The following is a 16,385-nucleotide window of genomic DNA, read 5'->3' as shown; positions in this document are numbered from 1 at the left end:
TTGCGGATCAAACTGTGAATTTCCGATTAAAATCGGAGATTATTTTGTACACTTTATAATAAAATACAAATTACCTTTCGAAGTTGGTGTTGTCGTTTGGAAATCTCCCAGCAGAAAATATAATTTTGTTGTTTTCGTAGACAGTGAAGAACTACCAAGTTTAATGTGTCACTTAAGTTCTATATATGACAGGGTTTTCAAAACTGTTGCAACATTTATCCTTTACAAAATTATACTTTTTGATTGACTTGGAGTATTATTTTTGTATGAGAATTTCGGCAAGAAGTTTTAAATAATTCTAAAAATTAAAAATTCTATTTCACTTTAAAACAAGAATTCTTATTTAAAGAGTTCTCAATTTTTAAAATTTCTTTATTCTTATTAAATATTTTCGAATTTCCATGGCGAAATTTTGAGTAAAATATTCAAATGTATTCGAAGTTAGAATTCAATCTAATTCAAGGAAAGAATCTATCAGTTTTTAAGGATTGCATATTTTCAATGCATAATCAAATAGAAAATTTTCATTCTAGATAGAGGTAACTAATTTAAATCTGTTAGTTGAAGATACTCTTCTTCATTGAAAAACATATTTAAAGAAGATATTCTTTATCATTCCACAGTATGCCAATGTAATGTGGACTTTCAAGTCTATTCCCTTTTTTTATGCCATTACAATCAGTCTAGGTCAGCTTTATTCAAGATCTCTGAACGAATTCTTTGCGTATTTCATATAACGTACTCGGGCCGCTGTCGACTGGTGGTAAGGTCTCGGCTTCAGAACTGGAGGGTTTTAGGTTCGAGACCCGATTCCACCTAAGAACCGTCGTGTAAGGGGGTGTGTTGCACGTTAAATCCGTCCTGACTAAACGTCCTCCCACTGGTGTGGTGTTGTGTGGAGAGGGAAGTGTCAGCTCAAGTGTCGTCCTCGTCATCTGACCGCGGTTCAAAATTACGAGGTCCGTCCCAAAATAGCCTTAGTGTTGCTTCAAACGGGGCGTTAATATAACTAAACTAACTATAACGTATTCAGTGGCGTAGTGACCTGGATACAAGGGGAGTAAAGATGTCCAGATCCCAGTTTCAGGGATTGCCATGGAGGCATTTTGAAGTCAAATATAATGAGAGGACTGAAACATACCAAACCCCAGGCATTATTTGAATTGCTATGAAAAAATCATGTTATGCCCCAGGTGCTCCTTACCCTCGTTACTCCTGTGCAGGCACTTACAGCCTCTTTCTTTCTTACCACATTTATTGTCCCTCACATAGCTAACTTTCCATTCTCCTCCAAACCATTTCTGACATGTTTCACAGCGACAATAAAATTTGAAACTTTCACACTTCATTAGCATGGCGTCTTGAGTCGCCATTGAATAGTAATTTTTATCTCAATCCTTTAACAAAAATCGTCATAAAGTTAAGACATAAGGTGATTCATGTTTAGCATATTATTTTTGTCGCCGATTTTAATTTTAACAAAAATAAAAAAAAACTGTTATTGTTACAAAAATTATCTTTACTTTACGACAAAAACTAAATGCAAGTGTATTCTAGAAAACAAATTATTATTTCCTTATTCTACTTGATTAATGTCCTAGTATCCTGTGACTACTTAACAGCTATCTATCTGCAAGCTATCCATATCTTGAACAAGGTATTTGAAACAAGATCAAGGAAATAGTTAGCGTATTAATGAGTGTAGAAACCTTTTTAATGCCTATGCGTGAATAACACTCCTTAATGCGTATGAGGAAAATCTACCTTGCACAACTTCCACAAAACCAACCCATGAATCACCATGTTGCCACACCGTGGTATCAAATTATTGACCAAGATTTCCTAGTAAAGTTAATAAAGCTCCAGCTAATTTTCAATCTGTGCAAAAATGTCAATAATTAAATGTGATCGGTGTAATTGGTAATTATGTTTCTGGATCAATATACAATACAAAGATTCGTGTAAGTAGTATGAATTTAATACAGTCATACGGCATGCTGCATTAAATTGATAATACTTTGCACGCATAAAATGCATGCAAAGTATTATGAAAAGAAAAGAATGCATAAATAATGGAATAAATAAAAAGAAATCGAAAAAGTATTATGAAGGCATAAACGCATTCTTTTCCTTCGTCTTAATTGAAGTAAAATTCAATTAAGATGAAGGAAAAGAATTCATTTTATGTGAACATATACTTTTACATTTCTACTTTGATTTCGAAAAAAAAAAAGAAGATATTAGTTTAAAACAGGATTAATTTAAAATAAATCATACACTAACAAATGAAGTTTATCTAGAGCTGGGCATAAAATGATTGCAGCAAATAATCTAAGGATATTATATTCTAATAATATTTTACAGAGTTTAAAAATATATTGTGTGTGTTTTTCTTTACGAGAGAAATTTAACCTTAATACGTGATAGAAAAAAATACAAATCATAATTTCCTCATTCTGTTCAGTCAAAGTGCTCTTTTTGTCAATAGAATAATTACTTATAGGAAAGGAAAATGTTTTGCAGTTAGTAATACCAAAAAAAACAACAACAAAAAAAACACAGATAAACTGAAACGAAATCAGGGAAGTTCCTACAATATTAAGGAATTAAGAAATACGAAGAAACATACAAAGAATTATTAGAAATTTAGGCAACGTTTTACCTATTTAACGTTTTTCCTATTTGAACTGAAGACAATTTTATAAAATATAATTTGTGTAACTTCTAACAGCTTATAGTCTACTATAAGGCTGAATTCCAAAATTATTACGAAAGAGAATAGATTTATATCCACTTCTGATTAAAATTTATATTTTTATTCTGAAGAATACGAGATGCCAACTTCAAGACATGATTATTTTTAAAGAAAGTCAATATATTATGTGATATTAAAGAACAAATAAGCATAAAAAGAGTATAATAAATAAATTTGCGAAATTAGGTAAGTACATTTTCCAATAAAATTTTAATATATGTATAAATAATTTCGATTAAAATATTAATGATTTTCTCTAATATGTGTAAAAAAATAATTTATAATATATTTTCAATTTATTATTTTATTCGAAATTTCATTAATAGTTATGATGTTAAAGGAAGCAGAGACTGTAAAAAAATAAATAAATAAAACAACGATTTTGTAATATGATTTAAATATGTTAAGCCGAAATCCTTCGAACTGAAGACAATTTTAAAAAAATATAATTTGTGTAACTTCTAAAGCGAATATTAACTCAGAAGTAATCAAAAGCAAAAAATATGATTGAAAAATCATTCTCTTATTTCTAAACATGGATTGGGGAAATTGAATTCAATATTTACTGTAAAGTTAAAAACTAAGTCGAAAATATAAACAATTATTCGAGACTCGTTTTCAAAATTCATTTTCATTCATTAAGATAATTTATAATTTCAGAGAAATTAATATAATTTTTGAAGCAATTATTCAAATATATATAATTCAAATTCTATAGATAATATAAATTTTAAATCAACTTTTGGTGTGTAGTTTCCTAACTAAGCTGGGAGAAGCATTCTAGAAAATGTAATTATTCTGAAGTCATGGAATATTTTTTTATTTAAATTCTTGGAAAAATTATTAAGATAATTCTTCTTCTGCTGACAAGTCTTGGAACTGTCGGAACATTTTTCATACACGTCTGTTGTTATTAGGTTATTATTATTAAAAGCTGCTTATTATTATTTGGATGTAATAAATTAAAGCTGGTTGGCGATCTTTCTAAACTTCTTTAATCACTTCATTTCTTGAGAAATTATGAAATTATAAATTATTTTTAATATTTATCCTTAAATAATACTATATTTTTAAAAAACTTATGTTCCAAATTTTGTGAAGCTGACAATGCAATTGAAATATGACGTCTACATCCCAAAGTATGTCAACAACAGTTTGGCTCCTATCATTCTGTTACATTCCATGCTTGAAACGAAAAAAACATGGTTGCATATAGCACCAGAGATTATAAAATTCACTGGCAGAAAGGTAATATATTTTCTTTCTGTTCTTTCTAAGGTATTTCACATTCGGGTCTGCAAAACTATAATGGAAGTTATATAAGTTTTTTGCGCCTTAATAATTATTTTTTAACAATTAGCTATTTTTAGATGTATATGCAGATCTTGAATTTTGACCAGTGCTGCAATTTAAATAGAATAAATTTTATATTTTTATTTTTTTTTATTAAATGTGAGCAAAATTTATTTTTTGCTCACATTTTTTATATGTTTTATCAGTATATGCGTTGAAACAAGTTAATATTTTTTTTAAATACAGCTTTCAAAAGTTGGATAGTAGTCCTTGTTGATACCAAGGATTTAAAAAAATATCTAATGGTCCAATCATAAAAGATGACTAGAATGGAAGACCAGAATTGTATAGCTAAGTCGTTGTTAATCAAATTTGGGCCAAATAACAGCTTTCTTACTGAAATGTCTTACAAATATCTATATGCCATAAAATAATATTTGTTGATTATTATTGTCTTGATATTGCAGCATTGTAGACATACATAGTATTTGTAAATAGATATGTGGAATTTTTATATAAAAATTATGGATAGACTTTAAACATCAAAAAAATCTCATCATTACATATTTCATATTTTATATGATAGTATAAAATCAAAATAATATATTTAATAGATTTCATTATGTTTTGATATAAGACATTATAAATAGATTTCATTTTTATTTCTGAATCGTCATTTGTTGATTGATTGTCTTTACTAAAAGTTTCGTTAAATGGATGCAGTTATAAGATTAGAAATCATCAATCAATTTGGAGATTTATGATGTGTAGTTTTAGATAATTTCTACGAAAAAGAAATTTTTTTATTGGAAATCTCGACTTACTTTACAAATTGCGTAATAAATGCAATAGCTGGAATTTATATTTTTGAAAGAAAAAAAACCCTGCATTTTGTGTTGTCTTACAAAATATTTGAATCTCAATTATGTGAATTTTAGGTATTTTCTAATTTTAAAATTGCTTTCAATTCGAAAAACAGATACAAAATAATGTCATAATAATTTTATAAGAACTTAAATTATACATAAAAATAAAGATTTTTTTCTTGTCTTTCTTTATAACGAATCGAAAAGAATGGCTCATCAGATGTTGAAAATTAAACATTCTTAAAGCATTGAAATTTTCTATATTGTAAAAAATGTAATTCAGAATTTACACAAAATTCTAGCGTTCATTAGAAACTTTTCATTTTAACATAAAATTGTATAAACCCAATTGGCACAAGATATTGTAAACCTCCACGATTTTATTCGATATTCTGAATGTCGACCAATATCGTGAAGATATCGTAATAGTATCGTTGAACATTTTATGCTAATAAGAAATAAACATATTTGAATTGGGTTTAATTCTTTTAGGCTTATGCAATAGATGCAAGAAATCATGGAGAAAGTCCATGGACTGATGAATATTCTATTGATGCGATGACAAACGACTTGGAAGAGTTCCTTTTTCAACACAAAATAAATAAAATTATTCTTGTTGGACACAGTATTGGAGGGAAAGTTGCCATACAATATACTTTTAGGAAGGTAAAACCACTTTAAAATTAAAGCCCTTTGGTATTCAGTTTTCTTCTTTTTTTTTTTTTTTCTAAAAGTGATAAAAGACGCACTTTTTGTCGTATTCATGTTTTAAATAACGACATAAGTTCTACAAAATCTAGTATTAAAACAATTTCGTAGCGAAACTGTAGCAGATTGTGGTGAGCGAGAATAGAACCTGGGACCTTACGGTTCTCAGTCCAGTAACATGACCATGATACCAAAGCAATTGCTCGGGTAGCGCAGCTGTTAACTGGATTATAAGCTATTCACTACAAAACTCTAAATTTGTTTTATAGGTTTTTTTTAAATTAAACCAGAAATGAAATGTAGCTTATCAATCTAAAAGAATGGTATTGCGAATGAATAATTCCTAATGTCTAGGATAGAAACTGCATAATTAGGAGAGGAATGTTGAAACTTTGAATTGTGGTTAAATGATGAAAAATTTCTGGTGCTAAATGAGTTTTGCCCATGATTCTGATCCACATAAATATTGTGAACACAGAAAACATCATTCATTAGTCAATTATTTGTTTTGATCATTTGAATTTTCAGTATTCATTTCACTGTTGAGTTAGTAACACTACTTATAAAACAGCCGGCGTCCTGGTATAGGGGTAGCGCGTCTTCCCCGTGATCTGGGCGTCCCGGGTTCGAGTCCCGGTTTGGGCATGGTTGTTCTTCTGTTGTTCTATCTGTGAGATGTGTGAATGTGCCCTCCTGTAAAAAGGGGTTGTGCAAGCGAATGAGTGATGCGTGAGTGGCAAAGTCGTACTCTTGGCCCTAGTTGGCGCTGCTATAAAAAATAAGAGACGTTCCCCTCAGGCTTAAACCGCTGTCTTCGTAACAGTGGGCTTGTCAGTGGCAAGTGCCATAAGAAACAAACAAACTTATAAAACATTCTCTATGACAAGGATTCTTAAATTTGGGAATCGTGAGTTTATTTTTAGTAAGACTCAACAAAATCTTGAATGTACATTCAGAAATAAGGCCCAAATCCTCAATTTAGATGATACTAAAACGGCGAAGAGCAATTTGAAAGCGAAAGCAAAAGTATCTTGTAATAACTTTTTTTAACCACTCTTTTTTATTCGTTTTATAACGCCGAAATATCAGAAATCACGAGCACATAAATTTGAATTGTGCACATTTTTTTTTCTTAACACAAATATGTAAGCCTTTTTTTTGTACTGAATCGATATTGTTCTACAATTTTGTGGTTGACATTTTTCTATACTATAATTCTGCAGCTTGTTGGTAGATGGCACTGTAAATGGTCGTACTGCGTAGCCGCTGTATTCTATCTAGATATCCGACAGATGACTAAATAAAGTGGCATTGAATATAGTTCTGAAATTAAGGGGTTGGGCATAAGGGATTTAAATGGGCACCTTGCGAAATATATAATCAAAATCCAAACAGTAGTCACAATATCGGGTTGTGATGTCTTGTTTTTCTTTTAACGCTCCCCACTTATCCTACTGAAGGGGCCGAATAAAAGGAGCCATATTACATAGTGTCAGATTACTGAGAGTCTATTTATTGTATGCACATACATTCAGTATGCTTCAGAATGGGAAAAGAATCTATGCTTGTTTATCCCTAAATAATTTTAGTGAACGAAGCACTTACATTTTTGCAGCCAATGATAAACTAGAAAGTTACTTTATTTTTCGCTGTTTCGTTGAATGAGTTAAACAACATTAATAAATAGAATAGAGATCCTTAACCATTTAATATTTCTAGGGTAATTTCATATATACTATTGATATCCCGTTTCAAACAGTTTGTGTTGAATTTTACGTGATTCCATTGAATTTTAAATTTAATTTGAGGCATGTTATTTGTTATTTTCATTTTAATCATCGATTCTGAATCAATCAAAAGTGTCAAGTTTCGCTACCATTTGGTTAAGCTATTGTTATGTATTTTTTATTTATATATTCATTAGCTATTTGTAGGACGTGACGGTCTTGAGTGCGCTTATTCCTGACAGATAACTATGCAGTTAGTGTTGATTCCAAACAGATTACATCCCTATAAAGTGGACGTCGTTATAAATATTTCATTAAATTTTCGGCTATATATCATTGTATTAATTAATCGGGATATATTAGTTGCAAATTCCAACTTGCTTTTTATGGATTGTCAAAGCAATAGAGATTAGTCAGCTGAATTTAAAACATAGCCAAATCATTATTATTAAAATCTGATTAGAATGTGTCAATTGATATAAACAAAGAATTTAATGAACGAATTACACGGTATGAATTACACTGAACAGAAAAAATGAAGCCTTAATATATTGCTTTTCATAATATCTTCTAAATAGTGACAGAAATGCATTGTTACACTCTTCTCCAATTCCAAACTTGCTTAACATAACTTATCTACTGTAATTTAAATTTCGTAATAAATAAATTAATTTTTTTAGTAATAAATTCTTTCTCTTTTTTATTTATATTTAAATAGATTAGTTTAATTGTGATTTTTATATTTTAGCCTCAAAGTGTGGAGAAGCTTATTATTGAAGATTCCACTCCAAGAAATTTCATAAAAGGTGGTGGAAGATCTGTAACCCTCGGGTTGAATATGCTCAAAGAATTAAATGACCTGATTCCGAAAAATAAAGACAAACAGAAGACAATTGACTTTTTAAAGAATATATTTGTGCAATTTGATGCTGAAGTAAGTTTCATTTTTATTAATAATTTCAAATAAGAAAAAAGTATTTAAATTAAATATACTAAAATTTTCCCATTATTTTTTCAAAGTCTATTTCAAATTATTTGAATTTGAAGGATGTAACTTATTGTCAGATATAAAATGTCCGATGCTAAAATGAAACTATTTCTTTCTGATCAGTTGAATTTCTTGTATAATGTAGGTTGCTGAAACCTCAAAAATAATGTTTAAGGAGTTTTCTTTTTTTTTTAATTATATATAGGTTTAGAATTTCATATTTTTTTCATGTTATCTTAATAGAAACCCACAATTTTGCATTATAGCAATAGCAAAAAGAGAAAAATCAAGTAATAATAAAAATAACTTCATTTAATTCATTTAAATTCTAGATTTTAAACAATTATTCTTAAAATGGGACAACATTACTCTACTATTTCCTTTGAATTCAAACTATATTTGTTACTTTGGCTGTTGTTATATTATAAAAACAGCTAAAACTCACAGTCAACTGTTGTGGAAATGCGTATTATCTTGCTATCTAAATGTAAGAATCTTATAAAATTATTGTCGAATTTTATAGTGTGCAGTGTGTCTCAAAAATGTGTAACAAACGTTTATTTCCCTAAATATTACACTTTGACGTATGCTTCCCATATTCGCAGATGGTGATAATAAAAAGTTACAAAATTTAAATTTTGATATAATTTTATAGTGAAAAACGTCATTCAGAAAATGGTCCTCTTATATTCCTCTGTAAGTACACATAGTTTTATACTTCTGTCTACAAAATGTGGTGATTTATGGAAAGCAAATTTATCGATTTATACAACTATTTTATGCCTCAAGCTTGTGTTTGAAGGAGTCTATTTTTTATACTTCAGTGAAAGTATACGTATCACAATAAGTAGTTTTAATAATCTATACGTAATTTTAATAACCCATTGTGGTATACGTACGTACATCGCAATAGGTTATTAAAATTGTGAAATTAAAGATAATTATGTTTATTAATTCTTATTACATTTTAAAAAAAGATCAAATAACACATTAATTGTAGTGTTTCTAAAACATATTCAAAATGAGCGTCTTCGGCACTTATATAAAGTTATGTTCTTCTAACAATATTTGCGTACACACTATTCTATTATGGCATTAAGACAGGCTTCATGGATTCATCTGTAAAGATCTGCCATATACGTATAGGAGTAAGGTGACCATTCGTACTGATTTTACCAGTACAGTACTGGTTTTCAGGGCATAAGTTCTGGTTAGTCATTAAACAAAACCAGTACACGAAAAGTACTAGTTTTAGATTGGAAAACATTAAAACAAAAGAAGTAATAAAATAAAAATAATAAAATTAGAACTGGCAACCCTGATAATTCCATGTGATATCGTCAGGTGTCACAATCCTTGTTGATTGTTAAAAATAATTTAAATGCAACCTGTATGGAATTCTATGAAAATATACAGGAAAACAAAAATTTGTTAAAAGGAATTCATTCCTCAGAAAAATATAAAAAAACAAACAAAATTAAATAACTCCTTATGTTTTATTATGTTATTATATTAGGTATGGCTTATCATGTTATTTTATGTTTATTATGTTTTATTTTTATATTGTAAAATCATATTTTGGTTTTCACATTTCTTGTGTTTAAATAAACGCAACATTTTTTGATATCTAAAATTTTTTTTAATTTAGTTATACAGGTTGGCCGTTGGGTGAATTTTTGATAAAAATTTATAAAATGTGGGCGTGACTGGTCAAAATTCATGTTGTCCTGGTTTCAGGTTAAAAAAAATGGTCACCTTATATAGAAGACAATTATAAAAAGAAGAATGTAAGCGATTCAAAACTAATTAAATATGTGTATACCATTCATATACTGCTGCAAAAAAATAGAAAATTTCTGGAAATGCAATTTGACACATTAATAGTTTTTTTTTTATTGGTGACGAATCTCTAATACTAAGAACATATTTCCACAGTGTCAAAAGAGACCATTGTAACAATTCATACTTCCATTTCGATTAAAATATCATTTTTTTTGTTCAAATTACATTTATTAAGGAAGAAGCATTTTATCTGAAGTTGGTCCCAAATGAAAAATTCTAGACATCAGTCATTATCAATTGTAGCTTCCAAGAAGTCTGCAAATGTCGTATCTTTGCTGGTTATTAAGATATTCTCTGCAAAGCCATTTTCGAAAGTTAAATACCAAATTTGACGTGTGTAGGTTAACATAAGGATAACTAGAAAATAACTAAGCAAAAATGTGCATTTTCGTATTTTTTGTATAATATTTCAGATCTCCTTGAAGTAGAGATATTATAATTAAAATTAGCTAAACATTTCCTAAATATACTTCTGCAACTATTCTAATATTGTGATTGTTCACAGCATTTCATGTCGTATTTTGTTACTAAAATATATCATTTTTGAGGAAAATAGAAATTAGGTATACAACTGCGGGCCTCGAATTTTATTTTCTTGTTCAATATTTCATTCTTCTCTGAGATATTTTAAATATTTAATTACTCAAAATTCGATTGTCTTCTTAGAAGTTTCAATCTTCGGGCAATCAAAATGAATAACAGTGGGCACGAATAGAAAATATTTTCAATTAATGGATAGAATACATATTTTAATATACTATTGTATATTTTACTGTACTATTTTATTTGTTTATACTATTGTATAGAATACATATGTATTTATATAGAATACATATGTTCTTATGATAGTTTTTCTGTTTTGAATAAATTTTCATTACTGAAATGAATATTTTCATTAATAAATTCATTCAAATAATTTCAATAAATAAATCCAAATAATAAGTAATTAATTGAAATAATTTCAGATAAACCCAACTAAATTTAAAAATAAGTAAATCTCTTCAAATTTTGTAGACAGAGATATAAAACTTCATATTTGTATAAATAAATGCATTAGAAACATTTTACAAACTGACACTTGTGCCCCTAATAGGATAGTATAAAAATTTAATTTCTTAAATTCCCTTACCAGCTTTAGCAGAAGCCAAAGTGTTTCCAAACACTTGTCCACTTAATTTATTGAAATTCTGTACTTGAAAGATGCAATATTTATGATAATAAAAGTTTGCTCCACTTTTTTGGAATATTGTGGAAATTAATTAAAGAACGCATCTGATTTTTCTTTTCAAAAAATAAATTTGCCATCTGTAATACTTTGTTTTTTGCATTTATTATCATGAATGTGTTTATTTACAGTTGGGGGCATCAAAAGAGGCGATACTGAAATATGATTTTGATATTTTGCCTATAAAGTGGGAAGGAGATTCTTTTTCTCTGCATTTAAATATGGATGTACTGGCAGACGCCATGTTCAACCACAAATTACAGCAAAACATTTCAGGCACTTTTGAAGGAGATGTTTTGCTTTTATATGGTAAAAAGTCGCAGTTCAAAATGTAAGTATTTTAAAATTGACTGAAATGTTTTAGAAATTGAATGGAATATATTTGTTAAATATCAAACATGCTTATATCTTCTTGTTACTCAACAAGTGCTATAAAATGAGTTGAAGAATGAATCAACGGAAGTGGTCTCCTAAAACTTTCTCGCATACTCTCTAATAAACTTGTCATGCTAGAGATTGCTTTGCAAGCCATTGGCGTACAACAATTACGAGATTAATTTTTGACTTGAATTTATCTTTTCTACTAAATCTATCGTGTCATCCTTGGCGAGGGTTTTAATGATTAATCCTTGGCGTGCGTTTAATGGGAAATCGAATTTGTTTTAGATACGTTTTTCGGAAGCCACTGAAACAAAGACAAAATGCACAGAATATATCTAATTTGCTATATTTAAATCAATTAACAAGTTTCTAAAGTATAGACCGACAGACAGTTAACCCTTTGTTGGTTTTGTCTCAAACTTTCACACTTGCTTACACTCTAGATGTTAAATCTGTCTGCCAAATCTTATCTATCTTGCTCTATTACATTATATTATCTAGATCCCGGCCTTTCTCTGAACAGATTTTACTCAAAATTTGGTCGAAATCTGCAGATTTGATGTAAAGGCCGTATACCGAATCTCAATCTTCTACTCAAAGCATTTTTGAGTTTCTTTATGGCAAGCAGACAAACGGACGGACATTTTCCAAAAATGTAGAACCCCGGGGGGGGGCACCTCGAAATGAGGATGAGATGCTTCCGGCATGGTGGTTGGATCTCGCCACCCTGGAAGGTACACTAATAGGTGGGCTATCTGACTCTTCCCATCGATGACGGGACATACTTCCTTTGGGGAGGGTTGTACCGTGGCTGGTGACGGCCCTTAGGACTCAACCACAGTTCCCGCCAGTGTTATTGTTGCGGCTGTCCGGTCATTCAGTTTTTACGGTTTAAATCCGTGTGCCTTCATGGCCGTTCGGAAAGTTAGATGGTTGACTTTCCAAAAGTGTATTTTTCGAACTCAGAGAGGTCGAAAACGTGAAGATTCGTCAAAATCTCGAATTCGAATTTTTTGAAGATTACTATACTTTCTCTATACTACGTATACGAGAAAATAAAAGAAGTCTTTATTTACAAGATATATTTGCAAGAAAAATGTTACCAACTCCGAAATTCTTTCTACCATTTTTTTTCAGAGATAATTTGTTGCCATAGGCAATGACGATATTCGCAGACGTTGCTGTTTCGTACTGTGAAACATCGGCTAATCTTATTACTTCGCAATACTACAGAAAAGGATATAAGGACGTACTTTTCAACTACAGAACAAAATTACACTACGGTTGTTTTGTTCATATTGTAGTGAATAGCATTTCAGCCAGTTAACAACTAAGCTGCACGAGCAATTGCTTTTGTATCCTGGTTATGTTACTGAACTGCGAACCACAGGGTCCCAGGTTCTACCCTAGCTCATTCCAATTCGCTATACTGGTGATCTCGGACGATGCACCTTCAAACTTCGTACAGCTGTTGTGGCGCCATCTACCCACAGCAAAAAAAAGTCGTCAGACTCACTTGACGCAGCAACAGCAACCACTCACCCACACACGCTCGCCATAACACTTGGCGCTACTCAAAATGGGTACAGGCGCATTAGAAACAACAGCTAAAATAATACATCATCACTCAACAGTCATATCGTTCGACTCACTGGAGGGAAAGTCTGTAGTGAATAGCATATAAGCCAGTTAACAACTACGCTGCACGAGCAATTGCTTTTGTATCCTGGTTATATTACTGGACTGCGAACCATAAGGTCCCAGGTTCTATCTTCTAAATCCGCTAAAATATCAAAAGCAGTACTTATCTGTTTGAAATTTGTCATTTCAAATAGAATCATTTGTGTTAATAAGCACAACAAATTGCTTAAATTGCTATACTATGTCTGTGATAATAGGTAAAATGCAACAGCAAATCTGAAACACATTATTTGAATATTAATTTGCAATATTCAATTTCGGGGAAGGGAGCAGTTGTTCGTATTACTAATGAAAACAGTCGTGTTTCAAAATGCAGCTTTGTAATGATTTCTAATTGTACAGCTGTTTTTATTTTAAAAATTGCTTGTTGTATATTTCTGTATAATTAGAATTACTGAATGTGTTCTTTTTCATTTACTTTTCTTCCAGATGATATTGAATAAAAATTGCTAACATATCAAATCTCTATGACCAAAGATGAAAATAATTTTGATATTAGTTCGGCTTTTGTTATTGTCTTATTTCGTATTATATAAAATATACATATAATTCTATATATGATGTAACTGTTTTTATTATTTTGTTATAGATTGTCTAAACAATAAATGGTATTGATTTTCAATGAAAATAAAAACATTATTCTTACAAAAACTCAATAAATTTATTTATTTTAATTATATATATCGCGTTTTTAATTATATATATCACCAGCCTTTCAATAACTTTCTCTTTGTTTGCTTTTTCATTATACAAAATATATTTTTAGTTATGATGAGTCTGTATACTGGTGTAGGGCGGAATCCGAGAAATTCAGACCTTCGTCCCCTTGGATTTTGATTTTTTTTTTTTTTTTTGTAATTGTATTTATAGTAATGAGTTTTGAATATATTTATTTTTAAGAGGGCATTTGTTCTAGTAGAGGTTAATAGAATGGGACTGATATAAATGAAAAAGAATGCAAAGGAAAAATAAAATCAGCCTAACTTAGATAATGGATTCGTACCTCATAAATGGAAAAGATTTTGCTCAGAGAGTAGGATTATTTTTTTTTCGGTATTTCACAACTTGAGCATTATTTTAACAATTAGATGCGGAGATAAATTTTCTCAACTTCAATTAAAAATATATTTTAATATTAAGACATTTTTTAAATAAAATTATTTTTTCTATACTTTCTGTATTTTGAGTAACAATATTCATAGATTTTTTTTAGTGTGAAATAATGGATAATATTCAAATTCACCTTTAAAAATTGAGTAATTGCGTATCAACAAGGCTAGGATGAGTGAGGTTTAGATGCATAAGGTGCCAGTCTTAAAGGAAGGTATACAAATAAGACAGTAATGAGTTCTGCCATTTTCAAGATCAAATATAATAGATGATTAAATTATAATACCATGACTTGCACACCATTGGAATAAATTGATTGAATATGAATAAGTAATTTTAGAACTCAAATTATAAAATATTCTAATCATTCTATATTTTTATATATTTAAATATATATGTTATTTATTTATTATTTTCGCAGAGGATCAGACAAAGAAATTCTGAAGCACTTCCCTCGAACGAAGAAAATCGAATTTGAAAATGCTGGGCATTTCATCCATCACGTATTTCCCAAAGAATTTACTCAAGAAGTTGTTAATTTCATTAATAAAGGATCTATAATGCACTCAAAGTATTAAAAATAAATTCTATGAGATGTTTGATTTCCATTTTCATGTTTTCGTTGAAAATAATTTTTTTTTCTTACACAGTCGATTTAACCGAGACACATTGGGAATTCAAATGGATTATATTTTTAAAATTAAATCATCCTTTTAAATGATTTCATTTCATTTAAATGGTTATTTAACTGCAATACAATATATATATATATATATATATATATATATATATATATATATATATATATATATATATATATATATATATATATATATATATATATATATATATATATATATATATATATACACACACACATATGAAATATATACACATATAATTTTTTAAAGCAGAAGGCAGGTTTGAAGACATTGAAGACACTTTGGATTTTTAAATTCATTTTAGTCCATCTCGGGAAGGCAAAATTATTTACAAGCATAGACGCGGACATTGTACGCCGCACAAAAGCGGAAGTGAGGAAGGATCACTAGTCTTATATAACATGGGATTTCCGGTCACGTGTCAAATAAATACACGTGTTGACCTTTGACAAGGGCAGCGAAGGGATCATTTTCACTAGGCACATGGAACTGATAGCGCATCATTTTTACAAAGCTTCAGTTGAATTAATTAAACAGAAAGTGGAACTGGTTCAGGAAATAAGAGAATAAATTACTATGGGCTAAATTAAGAAGAAACTTCGAAAATTAATTTGGTTTAAATGAATGATTTATATATATATATATATTGCAGGTCATAGTGCTGCAAAATATACATTCTTTCCTTGCCTATTAACTATACAGAAAGTCACTGATTTAATGCTTCTTTCACTCTAGAATAAGTTTTATATTATTGCATCAAAATATAAAAAATTATCCAAATGTCGTAAGGATAATTTGTCGATCCATTTTAATTATCCAAATGCCGAACAAGCGTGAAATCACAAGAAGCCACTTTTCTTTTTATTATGGTAATTCTTACAGAGTTAATCCCATCGCCTTTCAGATGCAGATAGCGTGCTTGCATTAAATGGCTGCTTTTATATTTATCCAGCAATTTTACTTGAAAAGGTTAAGTCCTTTCTGGGCAGCTATCAAAGACTTTGAATTTGATGCAAAAGAAAATGAATCTCATGTTATACTTATGATATAGTATAGTGGTAAAGATAAACTAATTTCCTTCTTCATGGGATAACGGGAAATGATGGACTAGTATGGCATATTCAAAC

General features: G+C 29.5%; 1 protein-coding gene across 1 annotated transcript; it reads left to right on the top strand.

Annotated features, from left to right (window-relative positions):
- The first annotated feature begins 2,620 nt into the window (after positions 1–2,620).
- On the top strand, positions 2,621–15,316 carry LOC129966519 (protein ABHD11-like). The gene is made up of 6 exons (XM_056080954.1): positions 2,621–2,941; positions 3,857–4,003; positions 5,407–5,580; positions 8,098–8,283; positions 11,536–11,735; positions 15,018–15,316. Exons 2-6 carry the CDS (start codon positions 3,863–3,865, stop codon positions 15,172–15,174), a joined length of 858 nt encoding a protein of 285 aa, XP_055936929.1. The 5' UTR covers positions 2,621–2,941; positions 3,857–3,862; the 3' UTR covers positions 15,175–15,316.
- The last annotated feature ends 1,069 nt before the right edge of the window (positions 15,317–16,385 follow it).

This window comes from Argiope bruennichi, chromosome 4 (genome assembly GCF_947563725.1).
Source record: "Argiope bruennichi chromosome 4, qqArgBrue1.1, whole genome shotgun sequence".
Taxonomy (NCBI): domain Eukaryota; kingdom Metazoa; phylum Arthropoda; class Arachnida; order Araneae; family Araneidae; genus Argiope; species Argiope bruennichi.
Note: the sequence above shows the minus strand (reverse complement) of the source record. Positions and strands in the feature narration are given on the sequence as shown.

What these genes read in the sequence shown, in the direction of transcription:
- LOC129966519 (XM_056080954.1), top strand. Translation starts at nt 3,863, where the DNA reads ATGCAATTGAAATATGACGTCTACATCCCAAAGTATGTCAACAACAGT. An exon ending in TAAAATTCACTGGCAGAAAG is followed by an intron (nt 4,004 to 5,406) that starts GTAATATATTTT and finishes TAATTCTTTTAG; the next exon opens with GCTTATGCAATAGATGCAAG. An exon ending in TTGTGCAATTTGATGCTGAA is followed by an intron (nt 8,284 to 11,535) that starts GTAAGTTTCATT and finishes GTTTATTTACAG; the next exon opens with TTGGGGGCATCAAAAGAGGC.